Below are 20,450 nucleotides of genomic sequence, written 5' to 3' on the forward strand. Positions count from 1 at the left end.
GTGATCCATTTATGTCTGATCTAGTCCTTGTGAGAGGATGGCAGCACCTCTCTCCTTCCCCAGTTCCTTTCTAGTGCCTGTAGAAGGATATCCTTGGCACCTAGCTAAGACTGTAAGAAGTGCTCTTAAAACTCAAGAGTGCATGGCTGCATCCTATAGCTGTGCTCAGACCTCTGCCTGCAGCTTGTCCTATTCTTGACAGTTCAGGGCCAACAGCATGCCAGCACCTTCTCCTGAGAAGCAAGAGGCTGCTCAGCTGGGGAATGGTACAAAATGAGCCTCTTCCCCTCAGGTTATGTTCAGCATGAAGGTGAAAGAGAATATCATAGTAAAAAGAATCAGTGTGTCTTGACATAGACATTTGTTAATATTTGACACATTTCTTAAAATTATTGGAAAATCTGAATTTCACTGTTGGGGAATGGGGAAGAATAAAAAAGAAAACCCAGAGGAAGCAAATGACTCAGTGTAAATGGAAAAGTTATAAATGCTCTAGGATATTTATTTTTTGTATCAAGCATCTCTTGCCATGCAATTGATGAAGTAACGTATAGTTCTAAGATTATTTAATAGCTCTCAAAGCCAATTTATGATGAAAATGTCAATGTTACCTTTTTACTGACCTCGGTCCATTTTTCTTCTATGTAGATTTTTCATACTGCCCCAGACCCAAGCATCCCTCTTCCTCAGCCTCAGTCTCGATCTGGATCCCGAAGGACACGTGCAATCTGCCTCTCCACAGGTTCCCGGAAGCCCAGAGGGAGGTATACCCCGTGCTTGGCAGAACCCGATAGTAAGTGTACTGGCCTCAGGGAGATGCCTTCTTCATTAATTCGGCTTTATCATACCTTATTAGTACTTAGGTAGAAATAGAAGATATTCTTACTGGTGCTGTCGTCCCAACACCTGCCCCCCCGCCCCGCCACATTACATAGTCTCTGTCAGTATAGTTGGAAGGTACCTTGGACAAGCAAATTCATTCCTGCTACAAAGGGAAAAAATAGTTTGCACAATGCCCTTTTTCTCTGTAATGGTGATTAAGTACATCGGGTGCTACTTCGTAGCAGGTTTTGTCCTGTTGTCAAAGTCGTAGAGAAGAAAGCAAGAGAAAGCCTGGCTGAGGCAGTCATTTTCTTCCTTCCTTTCACATTATGTTCTTAAAGCATCATCTCTTGGGTATCAAAGGGTCTGAAACAGAGAGAAAAGAAATAAAAAGAGAATCTGCACCACACATTATCGCTAACTTACTGTTCTGAGCCAAGCCCCACCATAAGGTGGGTGGCAGCTTGAGCCCAAAGCATGTGTTAAACTGTGGCCATTTTCATTTTATTTTAGACTCCCAACCCTCTCCCCACACTCCCAATTTTCCCCACAATCAGTGTTTAATTTAGATATACTATTTGAATACTTTATTACAGTTTCTCTGATTTTTTTCTTATACCGTACTTGTAGAAACATTAAAAAATACAGCCAGTTAAAATAGCCAGTTTTCTTATGTTGCTACATTCTTAGCAGAAAAAGGAGAAAAATCCTTTCCTTAAAAATTGTGAGGAGCTTATAACTTGCAGCTGACTGTTAATGGTGCCTTTGAATGAAGGAGGACTCAGATACCATTGTAACTCAGAATCACCTAAGATCAGAAAAGTAAAAGAAGGCAGACATATGTCTCAGCATTTCTCCCTTCCATTGATTTCTTTAATATCATCAAGAAATCTTATTTCTCATACTTGTGAGTCCTATTTCAGAAGCAAATTTTGTCTGAATTCAAGTCACCCCACTAATGCTTCAAGAAATAACATTATTTCATACGGGCAGGGCACATATAAAAGCTCCCTTGAATAGTATTGAAAAAAGCGTTCACCAAGTTCAAATGCGTATTGTAAAGCATTTCTCCAGAACTGAGGAACAGTCCTCCATAGCACGTAAAGGCCTATCACTTCAGTGGGGTCAGGTGGCCACGGAGCATGTGAGCGCTGGAGAACAGAAGGGTTTGGGGGTGCCGGTTTCAACAGAGAACCGCTGTTCTTTTCTCTCCCACCCCTGCCCCTGCTCAGGCGACTCCTATAGCAGCAGCCCGGACAGCACACCCATGGGGAGCATCGAGTCGCTTTCCTCTCACTCCTCGGAACAAAACAGCACGACAAAGTCCGCTTCCTGCCCTCCCAGGGAGAAATCTGGAGGGATTCCTTGGATTGCATCCCCATCACCTTCCAATGGACAGAAAAGTCTTGGTCTCTGGACAACTAGTCCTGAGTCAAGTTCTAGAGAAGATGCAACCAAAACAGATGCAGAATCAGATTGCCAGAGTGTCACTTCGGTCGCTAGCCCAGGGGATGTGTCCCCACCCATAGACCTGGCCAAGAAAGGGCCTTATGGGCTTTCAGGACTGAAAAGAGCCTCAGCTTCCTCTCTCAGATCCATCTCTGCAGCGGAAGGTAAGCCAGCATGGAGCCTGTGCAGGATGTCATTGTCCCTGTGTCACCTGCTGTATTGTTCAGCATGGTGAAGGAGGGAAAAATTAATAGTGAAGGGACAGACAATGCTTAACTGCTTTGTTCCTGAGCTAGGGTTTTTAAAACTCCTGTATGCTGTGACATTTTTCCTGGATCTTTCCATCTCTGTGAGGTGATGTCTTTGTAATTACGGTAGACTGTGATCTCCCAGAGTGATGGGCTGCTGTGCTCAAAGAACATTCTGTCCCTTCTCATTTGGGCTCAGAGAAAAATGCCTCCTTTTGTTATGCGCATGGACTGTGTTAGGGCTCTTATTTTGTCTAATAGCACCTTGCCTGTTTTCTTGGTCTTTCTCTTTAGGAAACAAGAGCTACAGTGGATCCATTCAAAGCTTAACTTCCATAGGCTCCAAAGAGACGCCCAAAGCCCCGCCAAACCCAGACCTGCCTCCCAAAATGTGCAGGAAGTTAAGGCTAGACGCTGCCTCCAGCAATGGTTACCAGCGACCCGGCTCCGTGTAAGTGAGAGAGCCTTTGTTTGCTATTTGCTGTGCCTCCCGGGGTATACAGGGGCTGAGGGTGTGCAAAAGAACCCTTAGGGTTCCCACAGCCAAATGCTCATCTGTGGAGTGGGTGCCATCAACTTCTGCAGGACCCTGTCCTCTTTTACAAGTGATGTGAAAGGTAGTACGCTTAGGATATACATATAAAATCTCATGGGGAGACTCTTCAGGCACTTTCCTTAGAAGCAGAGCTATGGCTTAATTTAAAGACATGAAAACAGATGTATAATATAGTAGTTTGGGGTTTTGAAACTAGACGCCTTCCTGTAAAAGCTAAACATCCACCACTCAGCTGTGGGGACTGCCCATATCCTTGATCCTCCCTCTCTTTGTTAGAAATATAGCTGCTTTCTATCTGGTGAGGGTTGGTTTTCTCTCCTCTCCATCGTATGTCTCCCCTACCTGCGTACTCACTGATTTAAACAACTCCGAGAGAACAGGGAACATGAAAGGCAAGAGGGAGTGCTTCTGATTGAAAGAAATGACCCAGAGGTGTAAAGGCCGAGAGGGTAGGGTGTATAGATGAGAACAGAAAGGGGGCAAAGAGGAGAAAATGAGAAACTGGAAAAGCAAGTAAGAGAAACCAAAGAGGAAGGTTTTTCTCCCTTTCATTTTATTTTCCTGACTTTTGCTGAGCTTTTCCAAATGCTGTATGAGGTATTACAGAGCATCCTTGCATATTGTTATTTCTTTTAAGGTCCACAGTGTCCTTCTGCAGTAGGTAGTATAAATCTTGTTTTAGAGATGATTAGAACTAATACTGGAAAGTTAAGGTCCACACACACTCAGCTGGTAAGTGGCAGAGCTGGGATTGTAAGCCAGGGTTCTCCAACTTGAGTCTGTGCTATTTCTTTTATGCCATGCCCATTTTTAATATGGTGGTATTCCTGACATTTTAATTATTCATTGTAAGTCCAGTAAGGCATTTTACTAAGACTGTTTCCATAGGAACAGCATCTTAAATTTATTAGTACATCCCTTTCTTTGACAAGAACCTTTGGTTTCAGAGTGCGTTTCACATATGTTATCTCTCATGTTCAGAAATCCAGCTACCACAATAGAGGCAGATATATTTGTAACTCTGTCTGCTCTAGTTCTGGTGTGTATAGCTCTAGCCCTTAAGGGAAATTAAATTTTAAGCCAAATATGTCAAGGAAGATGGGAGAATATAAACTCTATCCTTTGTGGGGGAAAGAGAAGAGTTTCTATTTTGTGATTTTTACTGATAAAGTAGAAATTAAAATGTAGAGACTATGTTCTGTATTAGGTGTAAAATGATCCTTCAGATTGTCAAATGGCTCAGCTCTGGGAAAAAAGTTTGTCATTTAAAGAAATAAGATAATTTTTAAATATCTAGTTTAAAAAATCATTCAAAGAATTTTATATTCTCTTCTAGTAAATATAGGAATTTTTCTAATTATCTAGGGTACCTTAGTTTTAATTCTTTTCACTCTCTACCCAATAGTCTCACTTTTCAAATAGATGCCTTTCCCTCATCATGTTTTGAAACAAATTTATTTATTGGTCATATTTTCAGAGTTGTCTCTTTTCACTTTATAGGAACTGTGTTCAAATATTTTAAAAATACGTGAAACAATTTTAGAATTAGTTTTGTCTTAGCTATCAGAACACAAAACAGTTCTTTTGTCTTGTTGATGTGACTCTTCCCTTGAGGCTCCACGGGAGTCAATAAAAAAGTGTTCCTTTTTTCCTGCTCCCAGGGTTTTCTCAGGTACAAAAAATGCAGACAGTAAGATCCCCAGAGGAAGAAGCTATAGGTTTATTACTGTCTGGTACTCGGTGAGCTAGAGACTAGATCTAAAAATTTCTTCTACATTAAAGCTTAAAACAATTAAAATTCAGGTCAAATTTTGGGGACAAATGTTAACTAATTTTTCTGTTTGGGTTAACTGATAACCCTGAATTTCGCTTTGAGCTGCATGATTTTCTAATGGATTTTAATGAAACTTGTATTTTAAAATTATTTTTCAGCGTGGCAGCAAAGGCCCAACTGTTTGAAAACGTTGGTTCACTTAAGTCAGTTTCTTCTGGGCGGTAAGTTCTCAAAACTCTTCAAGTAAAAAACATAAAATAGTGGTGACATTTTTGCCTTGTGTTGACATGGCAGGTCATCTTTGACAGCTCTGCCCCTCAGGTCTGCAGATGGTCAAATCCACCTCTGCCTTCTCTTCACAGGGAAGTGGTCATGACCGTATACAGCATTTAGCATGTCAAAATGTTACAGCCGTGCCTTGTTCCCTAAAACCTTCACAAAGGAAGGGTTCTAAACAAAGAGGTTTTCTGAAAGACACAAGTTGCCATAACCCTTTGCATACCAAAGACTCCTTTGATAACAGTTAGTTTGTGGAAATTTTTCAAATGTGTATTTTTGACTTGTAAAAGTTAATAGAACTTTTTTTCTGGAAGAAGCTTCATGAACATGCATTAAAGACTGTGCTTATTCTTAATGGCCACTATGGTGCTGTAGAGCTGATTGCCCCAGGCGGCTCTGCTGTTTGAGTGCAGTACTTCATTCAGGGTTTCCAGATTTTACCTTCCTTGTCCATTGTTAAAAGGACATGAATTGTTGTATCTTGCTGCTCTTCATGTGCTTGCTTCTAAGGTACCTGCTTCCTCTTCTCTCGGTCCAAATTGATTCTTCTCATCTGCAGTGGACTTTGGGTTTTAATTTTGAATATGTCTAAACTAATGGAATTTCTTAGTATTTTGCTATTAGTGATTTTTTTCTTTTTCTTTTTCTTTTTTTTTTTACCATCAGCAACTGGTACAGGTTGGAAGTATTCAGTGAATGCTTGTTGAAAGAGAATATAAATGAGAACACTTGAAGGACAAACCTTGATTTTTTTTTTTTTGCGGATGTACTGAGGAAATTTTGAGCTTCCCATATCCAGCTAATTGAGGCTGTGAAGGAAAGGAATCACATAGAATTGAAGTATTACTGTGTAGTTCTTTTAGAAGTTATTCAACCATAGAATTTTTATTAACCATATAAAAGTATGTGAACTTTTTCAGCAAACATTTTTTAAGCACCTGCACAATATTGGGCTTTGTCCTAGTTACTAGGGATAACAGTAACCTTCAAGCTCTGTTTCTTTCCAGAGCTTAGCGAGGGTGCTCCTGTGTTAGTGTTTTTAACTCCACAGAGTAGAGCCGCTTTGGTATCTTACTAGGACGATGGTCAATGCCTTGCATTTATATAGCAAATCCCAGCGTACTTGCATGTACCTTACCTCTGTCTGTAGCATCTTCACCTTCTTCCTTTTTATCAAGGCATGGTGAAAACTAAGCACTGTATATGTCAGAGCAAACATGATCTCTCTGAAACTGTCACTACTGGTAGGCCTTAGTGTAAGGGATTTAACCTTGCTACTTCTGTCTGTCTTGCCAAATGATTGAATTGCTCCACTAGATGGAGCCCTTTTATTAGGAAGCTCTAAACAATCTTAAAAACTCAAGTACTGGAATCAGAGATAATCTTTTAAGAGCTTTAAGACAGCAAGATATTAATGAAGTAAATCAGTATATGACAGTAAATTAATTACTCTGTTATACAATAAGCTTACTCAGATGTTCAACAATCAACCTATGCATTTACAATATGCTTTTACATTCCAAATACTCTAAATCCACTTCTAATAGTTGTCGGCATAAACTTAGAGCTCACTCAATGATACATTGAAGGTTAAGTCTTCTCTGTCAGTCAGTGCGCAGCACTTGTGGGCAGTGTCGTAACTTTTCACCTGCCCTTTTATTTTGCTTAACTTTGTCAGGCTTTATCAATTTAGGTAAAACAGTTACCTGTTGCGGTCTTCAAGGGGTGATCTTATGTGGGAGTATCCCCATACAGACTGTGTTTGCCCAGTGCCTTTGGTGAAAGAGCTGGATTTGATGTAGATGCAAGTCACATCTTTTCTCAGGGTGTGCAGACAGCTGTCACCTTGGTAGGGGGTGTGGCTGGTGCTGGAGAGACCAGAGCCTGCACAGGACGTGAGGCATGGCTTTGCCTCTGCTTAGCGACTGTCACTGTCCTACCGGGGACAGGGTCTGATCCCACGTTGCTGGAGCAGAAGCCCTGAAGGTATGGCCTGAACTGGCTCTGTTCCCTTTAAGTGTGTGTTTTTCCCTCTCCCTGCACCAGGACCCTTGCCCCAGAGGGGGAAGTGCTAAAGCAGGTGGGGCCCATGCAGGCTCTCAGCTCATGTCAGCTGCAGACAGAGATCCGATGCACTGCCTGTGCAGGTGCCCATGGCTCTGCTCAGACACAGCCTCTGGTGCAAGTCACCTTCATCCCTCACAGCCAATCACTGCCCCGACCTCTGCTGCCCCCACCGTGTCATAGAAATGTTCCGCAAGGCAGGCAGGACACGCACGGACTCTCTGTGTGTATGGGGGGCCACCACACACACACAGAGTGTGGAGTGGTCACCGTCAGAGATCTGGGTCGCTTCTGATGCACTGCTTGAGTAAGTGCCACCAGTGGCTGCCGCTGCCCCACCCAGGCTCTGCCCCAGCACCGGGTCACCTCTGCATCCCACAGTCAAGTCTTCTCCCTAGTCCTGGCTGTCCCAGGTCCAGTGCTGCGCTGTGATGTGGAGTCTGTGGGGCTGGAGCATTGGCTGGGCTTGAGCTGGGGTGCATGTGGTGAGGCAGCTGCCAGAAACCCAGCAACTGCTAGGATCGACCTCTCTCCGCCCTGCCGGGGGAAAAGCCAGTGTGCATGTGCTCTTCCCAAGAGGAATCCAGGCTTCCCACAGCCCTCCTGTTGGTACCACTGGTCCTCCAACCAGCCAAGGGCACTTTTCTCCCCCACATAGGACCTCAGGACTGGGGCACCCAACCTGGGGCTTGTATCGCTCACTTCCCAGGATAGGTCTCTGCCTGTCTAATCTCTCTTTTCCTCTGAGTTCCCTCCCAGGGGTACAGATCCTGACCCAAATGCTTCTCTTCCCTTCCTACTCAATTCCGTGTGTATCTTTCTTACAGCCTTGGCTGTACAGGAGTCTTCCTGCCAGTTTCCAGTTCGTTTTCAGTGAGAATTGTTCCACATGTAGATGTATTTTGGATGTGTTCATGGGTAGAGGTGAGGTCCATGTTCTCTTACTCTGCCATCTTGGTCTGAATTCTGGGAAATCCATTTTCTTTATCTATAAAATGAAGGTCACAATTCTGTTTCTGACAAATTGTTGTCGGTATACAAAGTGATGTATTTGAAGTACATGGTAAATTCTCCATAGACGGTCTCTACAATAATAACTAATATTGTTATAATTATTATTATTGAGAGTGCTTGCTTAAGATCATCAAGCCTCTAATTAATATGTGTTTGGTATTTGAACATTAACTCTTAACAGTCATTTGAAATCCTTTTGTACCATTAAATACAACTAAACAACAGAAGTTGAGGGTATTTCCCTTACTAACCTCCTACAATGCCTATTTTGCTTTCCTTCTAGGGAACTTAGGATACTCTTGACTTGGACCTTAAAGAATGATAGAACTGGTAGTGGGTGGTAGAGAGACTAGCCACATTTGGGAAGGAGACCAGTTGGGAGATTTTAGTGGATAGTCTTGAGCAACAGAAAAATGACACCTCTGGATTCACTGCAGGCTCTGAGAGTCATTGAGCAAAGAGGTGATCTAATCAGTGATGCACTTGATCAGATCATTCAAGTGGCTTTTCAAGGAGGTTGTTGAAGGGAAGAGAACCATTTAAGGTGGAACTGGTGATATTTAAAAGACCTTAATTAGGGCATTAACAAAAGCATGAAAAACTGTAAGGAGAATTTTATGACTAGAACTAGGATTGAGCAACTGCTTTGATACTGGGAATGAGAGACAGGTAAAGAAGGTTCCAAGTCTTCAAGACTGACTATCAGAAAGAGTGATTGATAATTTAGCTTCTGAACTTAGTTTATGAGAGTATGTAGAGGGGCAAGGAACGTTTTGGCCCCAGTGTTTGAGGAGCCTGAGGAGCATTGAGAGGCAGTTAGAAACGTGCAGCTGGAACCAGGAGAGAGCATGAAGTTTGATGCCAGAAACTTCTGCACAGCAGTTATACTGCATAGATGAAGGCGCGCTTACCCAGCGATGGGGCTTACTGAGGGAAAAGGTAAAGTGGCTGGGCATTGGTCTTTGAGGAATGGTTTCATTTAAGGGTCAGGCAAAGAAGAAAGTGGAGGAATGATCACGAGGAGAAAGCAAGGTCAGTGTGGTAGAAGCCACCAAAAAGTCAAGGAGATCATGAGAGGAGGGCACTGGTTTTAACCTCTAAGACATCACTGGAAATCTTTAAGAAATCAGGTTCAGTGGAGTGGGAGGGGCCCCTCTGCCAGGGAACTTAACCTGCCAGACTTGTTAAAATGAATATTCCTGAATTTGCCACAGACTCGGTAAACCATAGTATCTGAGACTGAGGCCCGGAGAATATGTATTTTTGACAACTTCCCCAAGTGATTCTTAGGTACAAAAAAAAGTTTGAGAACCACTGGAATAGAGAAAAATGTCATAGCACTTAGCGTGACCCTAAGCAGACATTGGTTATTTTATACTTGTTTCTCTTAACCTGTAAAATGCTTTCAAGAGCCAAATGTCACTAGGCTCTCTCACGATTGCAAAGGCCTGTGGAAAACAGTACCCTTAAAGCTTTCAGCTCTGTCTCAGTGAGTTATACTTGGGCAGTGGGGAAATCTACTTTAAAGTAATATAATTTAGGCAAGCTGTACCAATATTTTCTGAAGGTTGAATTGAGAATTAAGAGAATTAATTAAGAATTGAGTGCCTGGCCCATTATAAACAATCAAATTTTCTGTTATTATAATTTAAAACCAATATTTTGTTTATAATTACAAAGCACCAAAACAAAGCTCAGCAAAGTCTTCTCGTTTAGTGAATTTGAGTTTTTAAAAGGCTATTAAGTCATTGGTTCAGAGCACAGTGACACATGTAAGACATACATAAGATAAAGCACTGTGACACACATAAGAAAGACAAAGGAAGCCATGGTTATTAAAAATAATATTTTTTTCTTTTTTTAGGGAATATAAAGAACACTGATAAACTAAAAAAGTGAATAAAAGCCACCTCTCATTTTGCCACCTAAAGATAACCACATTTTGTTGCACAGCCATCTAATCTTACCCGTTGACAGTGGTTCTCAAACAACTTATACAACTAAAAAAATTATTGAGGATCTCCAAAGAGCTTTTGTTTATGTGGGTTATATCTATTAATATGTATTATATTAGAAATTTAAACAGAAAATTTTTAAATGTTTATGAATTTATTTAACAAAAGTAAGCTCATAACTAATGGGTGACAATAGCAAGATACAGGTGTGATTATTCACTCTTATTATCAGTCAACAATTATTAATAGTAGAAGTGATTTTTCAGTGACATTATCTTGAGACTTTACAAGTGATATTTAAGTGGATTCACCAGATATGCACTAGATCATCATTCAGGAGATGTAGATTTTAGCCTGACTCTGCCATAATGTTCATTTCTCTTGGCCTTCATTTCTACATAAAGAAGATGGACCAAGGAAATATGTAGGTTTCCTTTCAGAATCCAAACTCATTATATGACTCAAGTCCCCTGGATGATCACAAGTCCCCCAGCATATGGGGGGGGGGGTCACCCTTTTCTGTAAAACCAAGTCAGACAGTTTATGTGCCTACCCCCAAGTCATAACAGGGTCTCACCTTCCCATCTCTTCCCTCTTCCAAAGACCATATTTCTAATGTGTTTAAGACAATAGGAGTTGTTTCTTATCTTCCCCTAAGCTAGGCCACACAGAAGCCCCCTCCTCTGCTGTTGCCATACACCTGCCATGCTGCAGTCAACTTCTATCCCTTAATGATGGTCACTGCCAGGAGCTCAGGAACTGGCATTATTTTACATTTTTGCAGATCTCCTTAATATCTGGCATAATAGGAAATAAATGGATTCTCATACACATTCCATTAGCTGTCATAGTAGTGCCTCTCAGGGTCCCACCTACCCCTCCTTCCAGATTTCCCTTGACCGCACCATGAGATCCGCTCCTCTGTGATAAACACAGAAAAGGACCCATGAAGGTGGTGTTCATGGTATTGTTCCCACCATGGTGCCCAAGAAAGTACATGCTCAACAGAATTGTTGGGCAAATAGATAAAATACACATTTTAACCTAAAAAGACTTGTTATTCAGTTTTTCACTCCACTTTTTTAATGGAGTTGCAATATTCTTGTCTTTGACACAAGCAACTTTAACTCTACAAGCTCCTGTAAGAGATTTTTAGCATTGAGAAATCCAATACTCAGACATCCAAGCCAGAAACAGCTCATATTTGTTGGCAAAAACCTAAGTAAAGAGTAATATAACTAATTTTAAGAAATCTCCAACCAATGACTAAGAAGCAAATGTGCGTTTATTGCATTACCTATAAGTGTTTACTGTGAATTGTCATAGGCAGTTTGGAGGTCTTGCCAATGACTAATTTTTCTGTAAAATTTTTGCCTTGCATGCTGACACTGTTTCGTGTCATGTTTTCTTCTATAGCATTATTCATAATAGCTACCTAATAATAATTCATTGGATTTGGTGTATTTTGTTTATTAAATCCTCTACTGATGAATAATTAGATTGTGGTGATTTGTTTTTAGTTTTTCTGTATGTTACTGCTTTGGCACCTTTTAGACTATATCTTCCTACTCCCCTCAGACGTGCATTCCTACCCCCTTCAGAAGAGAAATTCTCAGCATACAAAAAATGTGTGTGAGAGAGAGTGAGTATGTATGTGTGTTTAACATTGTTAAGTGGCCCTTCAGAAAACATTATATCAATTTTGATTTGGTGAATTTTTTATTTTGCTTATCATTAAGATGAGTATTGAGAATTTTGCACACTGACCCTGTCAAACCTTTAAGTCTACTCATCAGCATTAGACAGTGTTTAGAATTAGGAATAGGGCTTGTGAACAGATCATCTTCCAAATGATAAGAGAAGAAATGGCTTTCAGGACAGCAAGCATCATTACCTTACTTTCCAATGCGATAGGAAGCAGGATTCTCAAAATCCTTTTCAAAGGATATTAGAATCTTGTGAACAGAGACTCAATAGGTGACAGTGTTATTTTCACATCTTCTTCAATACACCAAGGCAGTAAAAGAAGAAGCATTAGCACCTGGAAAGAAAACTTCACTGACACAGAATTCTACATTAAATCATCAAAGCTCTCTGCTGAGTTAACACCTGTAGTTACAGAGCTCAGCAGAAGAAAATTATACCTGTCTAGTCACATGCATAGATAACTGAAAAGTCATGACAGATATTATTTTGTGCTGTATATTTTGACACATTTAACAGTATCCATTTATTTAGCAATGTAATGATTCTGCATGCGTTCCCTCACCATCCAATCACATAAAAATCTATAAGGAGAACACTCATGTCTGAAATATTAATATAAATAATTTGGTTGCATTTTAAAGTGTATGAAAAATTATGTCATTGTAAGGATTATTATATCTTAATCATTTCTATAACTCTGGAATTTGTTTCCTTATGCATGTCTTAATTTATCTTAATGATTCAAAGTAATAAGACAGTAATTATTGGTGGAAATCACTGCTGCTAGAAAATTTGACTTTTTAAAAAATCTTTACATATATTTAGAGAAAAGGCTCTGCAACCCTCAATTATATCAGATATCTGATCACATTATATCAGATCAAATGTCTATACTTGACTAGAAAATTTATAGGAAAAACTAGTATCATTTCTATATAAGATCACCATAGTCTGATTCTCAGAAGTCTTCATAACTTGGTAGCATCCTCTCCCCGCACCCCCAACCCATGTCAACCAACACACCCATGTGCACACGTTCACACGCACATGTGAACACATGGCTGTTCTTTAGTGTGAAATCTTGTCCTTCTCTGGGTGCCTCCACTTCATCAATTTTTCCTTAGACCATGTTTCATTGGGAAGTGGTGTTGTGTGCCTACCGCAGTCTCCTAGCAAAGTTCCGAAAGTACAGCCTGAGACTCACCTCATGTGAAATAGACTCTGGGGGCAGGGCCATAGTTTTCCTCTGTAAGCTTTCCCATCTTCAGGTAGCCACTTGGGAACTTTAAGTTGAAGTGACCTAGCCTCGTTCTGGAAGTTTAGAGATAAGACCCAGGGTCTAGCTCCAATAGAGAAATGTAATCATAATGTAACACTGTTACTTTGAGGGCCTCAGATGGCAAATACTGCTGATGCTTCTTTGCAGATGAAGTATTGATTGGGCCCTCAGGGAGGAAAGACAAGATGCCTTGAATCTTTAAGAGGACTTACCATGTAGAAAAAGAGTCCAGAGCATCTTCCCTTTTTGTTTAACTCATTAATTCAGCAAATATTTACTGAGTTACTATTAAGCATCAGGCATTGTTCACAGAGGTTACATTCTAACTGGGGGAGAAGACAACAGAAATATCAACAATGGCACCAGAATACCATGCAGACTTTAAACTGGAGAATATGAGAGTTGCCTGGGCAGCTATTTTACAGTGTGTGGTCAGGAAAGACCTGGCCTTCAGTGAAACTCAAGAAATTTAAGATAAGCTAGAGGGCCATAGCCGAGTGAAGATCAAGAAAATATCTCAGAGCGAGGCCCAGCCAGCCCTGAGGTGGGGATGGGTTTGGCATGTTTTGGGAGGAGAAAGAGGGCCGGTGTGACTGACGTATAGTAGGTGAGTAGAGGCAGGTACAAAAGATGTAGGAAATTATGGCAGGTGCCAGAATGTATATAGTATGGAGGGCAGAGTTGGGAACCAGTTCAGGGTTATTTTCAGGGAAATCATGTGATCATCATGTGATCATCAAAATCTTTCAAACTACCCTCTGGCTGCTCTGTATAGAATGGATTGCAAGGGGACAGAAGAGGAAGCCCAGAGGATTTAGGAAGTTAGGAAGCCGTTCAGCAAGCTATGCCAGAAATGATCTTGGCTTGGACTCTGGTTGTGGTAGAGATGGTGAGAAGTAGGTGGAGTCAGGTCATTGGATGTTGCAGAGTAAAGGCGACTTCATTGGTGACTTGATCAGCCTCCTCAGATGATGACTTTTTTAATGTTGGCTCCGATGGTTTGAAACAGCTCTCATATAAAACTCTGAAATTCTGGCTTCCCTTAAAAAAACCAGAGTATCTGGCTACTTGGAGCCTGAACTCCCATATGAGAACAGATGGTCAGAGCTGAGTGCTGGCTTCCCTTTTTAAGAGATGGGTATACTCTGATTTACAAAGACATGTTCCCATGTCTCCCTGACAGTGAGGCTGTTGTTGGTTGCCATTTATCATCAACTTATCCTATTGTTTTTCTTATTTCATGCCCACTTAGTTTATTTACCATACCCTGTAGACCTTTTAATTTATGGATCTCACCTCTGATAGTCTGAAATTAAAGTGGCAAATAAATATATAGGGCTTTAAGGTACCTAAGAACCTCTATAGAGCTGAAAAATAGCCTATTTAGCAGAATACTAACAAATAATAGTGTTCTTCAAAACCAGCTTATTTTGTTTGTTATAAGTCAGGTGATTACCCTTGGGGGCATTGCCTGGAAGCACAAGAAAGGCTTTGGGTTGTGCTGTCAGTGTTCTCTGGTTACACAAATGTGTTCACTTTGTGAAATGCACTTATGCACACTTACGTGTGCACATTATGTATATCATGCTTCACTTATAACTAAAACCAGTATCTTTTTTTAAGAATAGTTTTAAGTATAAATATAGTTGAGCGTTGTGGTTTTCACAAATTGTCTTTTGCTCTTTCAGCCAAGCCAAAGCTATGTACTCCTGTAAAGCAGAGCACAGCCATGAGCTTTCCTTCCCACAGGGAGCGATATTTTCTAATGGTAAGTACACCCATTCCCTTTGCTTAAGTTTATCATCATGGGGAGGAGGAAGGAGTAGTGTAGCGATAAAAGTCTAAAGTAGAAGCCAGGAAACTCAGAATCAAGTCCAGCCTCATACCTGTACAAGTGAACACATCAAATCCCTCTAGACCCCAGTTTCCTCCCCTGTGTCAGAGAGAGAGTGATTGATTATATAAATGCAAAAGGCATTTCCAGCTTTACAGGTGCTGTGACACTGTTTTGACAGCTTGAGTATATGCATACAATCTGATGTGGATTTTTACCCATTTGTGTATAGAATTATTTGAAGCTAATGTTGACTGAGTGATATTTCTTTATGTATTTTAATTTTTGCCAGTGTACCCATCAGTGGAACCAGGATGGTTGAAGGCAACTTATGAAGGCAAAACAGGACTCGTCCCAGAAAATTATGTTGTCTTCCTCTAATACTTTTTAGTGGATGGCAGTATCTTCATGGTATCCATGGTAACAAATAATAAGTGCTATGATTTTATCTGACACAGATATGGGGATCAGCCTGTTAAAATGAAAACAGTCAATTTCTACCAAGTTTTACACCAGCAGACTAGGTAGCTCCCTATTAATGGAAAGGGAAAAAATGTTTAAATTGTTTGCCATTCTTTTTAATTTTGGCTCGTTTCATATTTTAAAATAGCTTATCCTCCCCTCCCCACCCCCCTTTTTTTTTTGGAAAAGTAACTCTCCACAATGTCTCTTTCATAATAATTATAGAATCTCAAATACTGTGTTAAGTACTATATCCCAGAAATTTGGAAACCAGAAATCTGCTATAAGACTTTTGAGATCTGCCCTTTACTGTCTGGTGTTCTCTGAGAAACTTTGAAATCATTACTAAAAAATGTAATTTAAATTGTTCATTTATTATTTTTTCTTAAAAATATACTACTTTTATATATGATTGTTTTGCTGGTCCTAAACATTTCAAGGAAATAAGGAGTTTTTTTAACATAGGTTTATTTTTATTTGTTTACCAAGTAGATGATAATATTCAAAAGCAGTAATGAGTAATGTATATGATGTCTGTAAATGAAACCAAATATGTCATACACTGATTCCACTGTAAACATTCTATCCAGCATTCCAGATGCCTTCTCTGGGCTTAGAGCAGGATTCAGCAAACTATTTCCGTAAGGGCCTGATAATAAATATTTTGGGCTTAACAGGTCGTGTGGTCTCCATCACACTACTCCACTCTGCCATTGTAGCAGAAAGCAGCCGTAGACAACATGTAAATGGCTGTGGCTGTGTACCAATACCGCTTTCTTTCAGGACACTGAAATTTGAAAATCATGATTATCACGTGTCATGAAATATTAAGCTTCTTTGACTTTTAAAATTCCATTTAAAAATAGAAATGTTTTAGCTGATGGGCCATACGCAAACAGGTGACAGGCCAAATTTGACTCATGGGTCATGGTTTGCTGACCCCTGGTTTAGAGGATGTGTCAAACTATCTTTATAACTTTGAGATTTTATGAAATTTTATTCCATTAACATATAAATACTGATAAATCATATGCACATATCCTCTGCTAGTAGCATTATAGGGGTATCACAAATGTATAATTACAGTAATAGGAAAACAATGTAAAAGTGCAGTACACAGGCATACAACTTAAATTCTACTTGTAACTCTGTAAAGTGTCAAAGTATTTTATTGATATCTAATTTTGGCTTTTGAGAAATTGTCCTACAAATGATAAAGATGCTGTTTTAAGACAGTGGTAGGGACACTATGCCTTCTAAAGTCTACGCTTAGTTGAAACATAATCTAAACATAAAGGTACAAGATTCTTAAATTATTTTGAGCCAGAGATCGTAATTGTTTCATCATCTTTAGCAGGAATAAAGTCATACATAATTTTCTGTTATGCCTTTCAATTTACAGCCTTTATTAGGAATTTCACTGAATTTATAGAGCATAGAAATAGGTGTTTACTATCCATTTATATTTACCATCAACATCTGATCATTCATCAATCATTATTTCTATTATTTCTATTTTAATAACCCTCACATTATTTCTATACATATCTGCATACGGCAAAGAGCCTTTCTTCTCAAGATTCCAAAAAGCTGGTTCCCTGCCATCAACTGCCACAGCACTGGCCCCCTTGGCCACAGTATTTTACTTCTTACTTCAGAGTTCTTCACTGTACAGACACTCAGGTATTGACTGTAGACAGTTCTTTTTACGTGATATTATGATCTGTAATCTCAATCTCTTCTACTTTAAATTAATGTTTCTAGAGTCAATAGGTTAAATTATACACACACACATATACAACTATGCCTTGGAGCATTTACACTTTTAAAATTAAAAATGGAATAATGGATTAGGATTTAAAGGTAAAGAGAATAATAGTAGGCAGAATCACAACCAGAAAGAAATATCAGTGCATTGAAATAAAGGAATGAAAAATATTTAATGTTGTAAAAATTAGTAATATAATGAAAAAATCTGATACATTTGTCTCCTTTTTTTTTACCTGCTAGTGTTGATTTTTTACACTATAATTTTGTGTTGCTAGAGCTTGTTTGTCTCTGGATCCTTGGTGGCCCTTAGTAATAGTAATTGCATTGCTGACACCCTGACTACCCTCTGCTGGAACAGAGGTGATCTCTCTAGTGGACCAGTCCCTTAGTCTACAACACCCTCAGTTAAAGCACCCTTGCAAGCATCTGGCATCCTACTAAATTAGAGCCTCTTAAGGCAAATTGATTTTTCTTTCAAAAAGACCAACTTGACTCCAAAAAGTGATTCAGAGTCCTACTTCACTTGCTGCTGCATAGAGAAATCTCAACCTTCATTTTATTTTAACACAGGCCAGAGTGTTCCTGCCTCTGAGTTGTCTGTGAGCTAATTCCACAGATGCTTAGTGAGGAATTAAAGCATTTGCTGTTAAAGACATGGGCATGAGGCCCCTCTCCTTTCTCATCATGAGGCATATATTGTGGCAGTACTTGATATGGTCCCTTTTTTGAAACAAGCTACAAAAATGCTTGTTCAAATTGTGCTTTTGTTTGAAGTTTTAATCTTACAGATTTGTGAGGATGATCTTTTTTCTTCATATTGATTGTGTGTGGAAGCAAGTCATGGCCATATGCTAGGGATAGACTGAAGCTGCTTTTCCCTAGAAATGTTTCCAACAGAAAAAGTATTTATGAGCATTGAGAAAAATCAGGATATGTGCTCTAAATCACATGGAATATTAATTACACAAGAAGGTAATGCCAGTCACTAGAAGAGGATCACGTTTGAAATTATAACAGCGTTTCAATAATGAAACCTTAGCTTTTCAGAGACATAGTAAAGATATGTTAGAATTGCCACATGTACACCTTTGAAACACACAATGTGGGTGCCCTAATCACTGCTGACAGTATAATCAGTATGAGAGTGAGATTGATGAGTCCAAGTCAATCATCTCATCTGTTATGTGAAAAAATCGTCGAGTACAAAACTTTCACGTATACTACAGGTGACTTTTGTTGTGCTGTAATGCCACCAACTTATAGGAACTAATCAGTTAACTGAAGGCTTTTTGTGTTGTGTGTAAATGTCTGAGCAGTGAAATAATCTTTGTATTCCTCTAAAGTCTGTGAAGTATGAGGAAATTGCCGTTTCTCCTTGTTAGACAAGAGTGGTTTTACCAGTTGTGTTGGCTCTCTGTGCCTTGCACTGTGAATGGGCATAATCAGGCTTCCCAACAGTGGCTCATTTGATGGCTCTTTCAGGAAGGGTGGAGATTTTTTTTTAATTGCACCTTACAATCCCAAACTATCCAGGTTCTCAAATAGCAAAAGTAGGAAACATAATGATTTGTAGTAGGAGACATAATGATTTGGAGTTTATTCCTATTCTGTGATAATTGATTTTACATATTGTGGCATGCCTCCTAAAAATCCACCATGATGTAAGGAAACTAAATCTGGCACTGCAGTCCTGTGGAGACAGCACTTGCTGACCTCTTCGCTCCCAGCCTCATCTTCAGGTCTGTCCGTGTCTGATGTGCAGAGGATATCATTCACATGGATGCTGATTTAGAAGAGTCCCTCAGAGCCTTTCTTCAAACAACTTCAATTTTTAGTATGCCCCCCCAATTATGTATTTGGGATGCCTTAATTATTTAGAACCCCATCTTGATTTGTACTTTATTGACTGAAGTTAGAGGAGGTGGACCAATTTAGGAAGAGATTTTATTCTTTGGTTTTACAATACATTTGTAATTTGCAGCTGTTACTGTGTCCTAAAATCAAGGAATTGGACCCTAAAGTCATATCCCCTGGTAAAGAAAAAAGGCAGAGACATGATTATTGTCTAGAAGTTATTTTCCTCTTTAGTAAAATTTTCCCACTTAGGGTAGAAATTGCTGTTTACTTTTCCCTCCTACCTTGTTTGGTTACCTTCCAAAATCAAAACACTTTTTCCAAGTGAATAATCTATTGAATAAACTTCTGAGTAGTCTGTATCCTGCCTGTCTCCCGTTGATCCACAGACTTAATTCAGGTATTTCTCAACGAGTCTCACATCTCCTAACCATATTCACTGTATCTGTTCGTTGTCACCAGTATCTCTGTGCCTCAAATCTATGTGATAGTGACCTCAGACAAATTCACACTTATGAATGATATGGACTTTTAGAGGATCAGATCAACAAATAGGATTTTTCACTTTTTTTCAGGCAGTTGCATTCACTGTTTTAAATAACAGATGTCAAGTAAGTTGATAGCACTCACAGCAAGCCACAGACAGAAAACTGATGCACATATTCTAGACCAAAGTTTAGAAGCTGTTTCATGACTTAGGGAACCCAACAGGTTATACTCTTTCCTTGGCACTCATGGGAGAGATGCCAAGTTCAGAGGTTGAACATTCCTTTCTTGGTGCCATAGGGAGAAAATGGAGTCTGTGTGCTTGCTGAGGAGTCTCAAAAGGCAGGGCCATTTATGGTTATCACAAACATAAATATCCTCTATCATCCACAATGGTCATGTTCAGGGCCACGTGAGGACCTTCAGTGTTGGGGAGAGTGCCTACCCCACCTTAATTAGATGATCACTTTTTTCCCTTTTACCATCTCTTGGCAATGTTTCCCATGGTCTTTACCCTTCCAGAGCCCAACCTGGACTTGAATCCACTGCCTCAGATTAAAACTGTGCATTGTTTTTTATATGGCGGTTAGAGATTTTATATCTGCCTCTGTATCTTCAGTCAAGATGTATGCTTAAAAGCTGAGATATCACATATTGAGGGCTGTGATTTCAAGAGTCTTTTTGAACTCTGAGCTGAAGCCTTTACAAATAAATAAGGAGTGTGGCAGGGAAGACGACTGTTTTTTGTTTTGTTTTGTTTTTTAATTTGAATCCTATTTATATACTGTTAAATTTGAGGTACTATAGTTTATATAAAAGCTAAATATTTAGATGACATATTTCAGTATTAGGAATTTGTCTGCAGCCATTAACATAACAAATTAAGTAATAAATATG

The 20,450-nt window shown here is 39.6% G+C and overlaps 1 protein-coding gene across 2 annotated transcripts in view; it reads left to right on the forward strand.

Annotated features, from left to right (window-relative positions):
• ARHGAP42 (Rho GTPase activating protein 42) overlaps positions 1-20,450 on the forward strand; it is a 312,202-nt gene that overhangs the window by 272,580 nt on the left and 19,172 nt on the right. The window contains exons 19-24 of one of the 2 annotated variants that reach the window (XM_082339913.1): positions 649-793; positions 2,055-2,435; positions 2,814-2,970; positions 5,008-5,070; positions 14,836-14,915; positions 15,274-17,422. In XM_082339913.1, the coding sequence (XP_082196039.1) occupies positions 649-793; positions 2,055-2,435; positions 2,814-2,970; positions 5,008-5,070; positions 14,836-14,915; positions 15,274-15,362 (915 nt within the window). In that variant the 3' untranslated portion in view covers positions 15,363-17,422. Of the gene's footprint in view, positions 1-648; positions 794-2,054; positions 2,436-2,813; positions 2,971-5,007; positions 5,071-14,835; positions 14,916-15,273; positions 17,423-20,450 lie in introns of those variants that run through there. The other variant, XM_082339914.1, reaches the window with a different exon arrangement.

This window comes from Balaenoptera borealis (genome assembly GCF_965194805.1).
Source record: "Balaenoptera borealis genome assembly, chromosome: 11".
Lineage (NCBI taxonomy): Eukaryota > Metazoa > Chordata > Mammalia > Artiodactyla > Balaenopteridae > Balaenoptera > Balaenoptera borealis.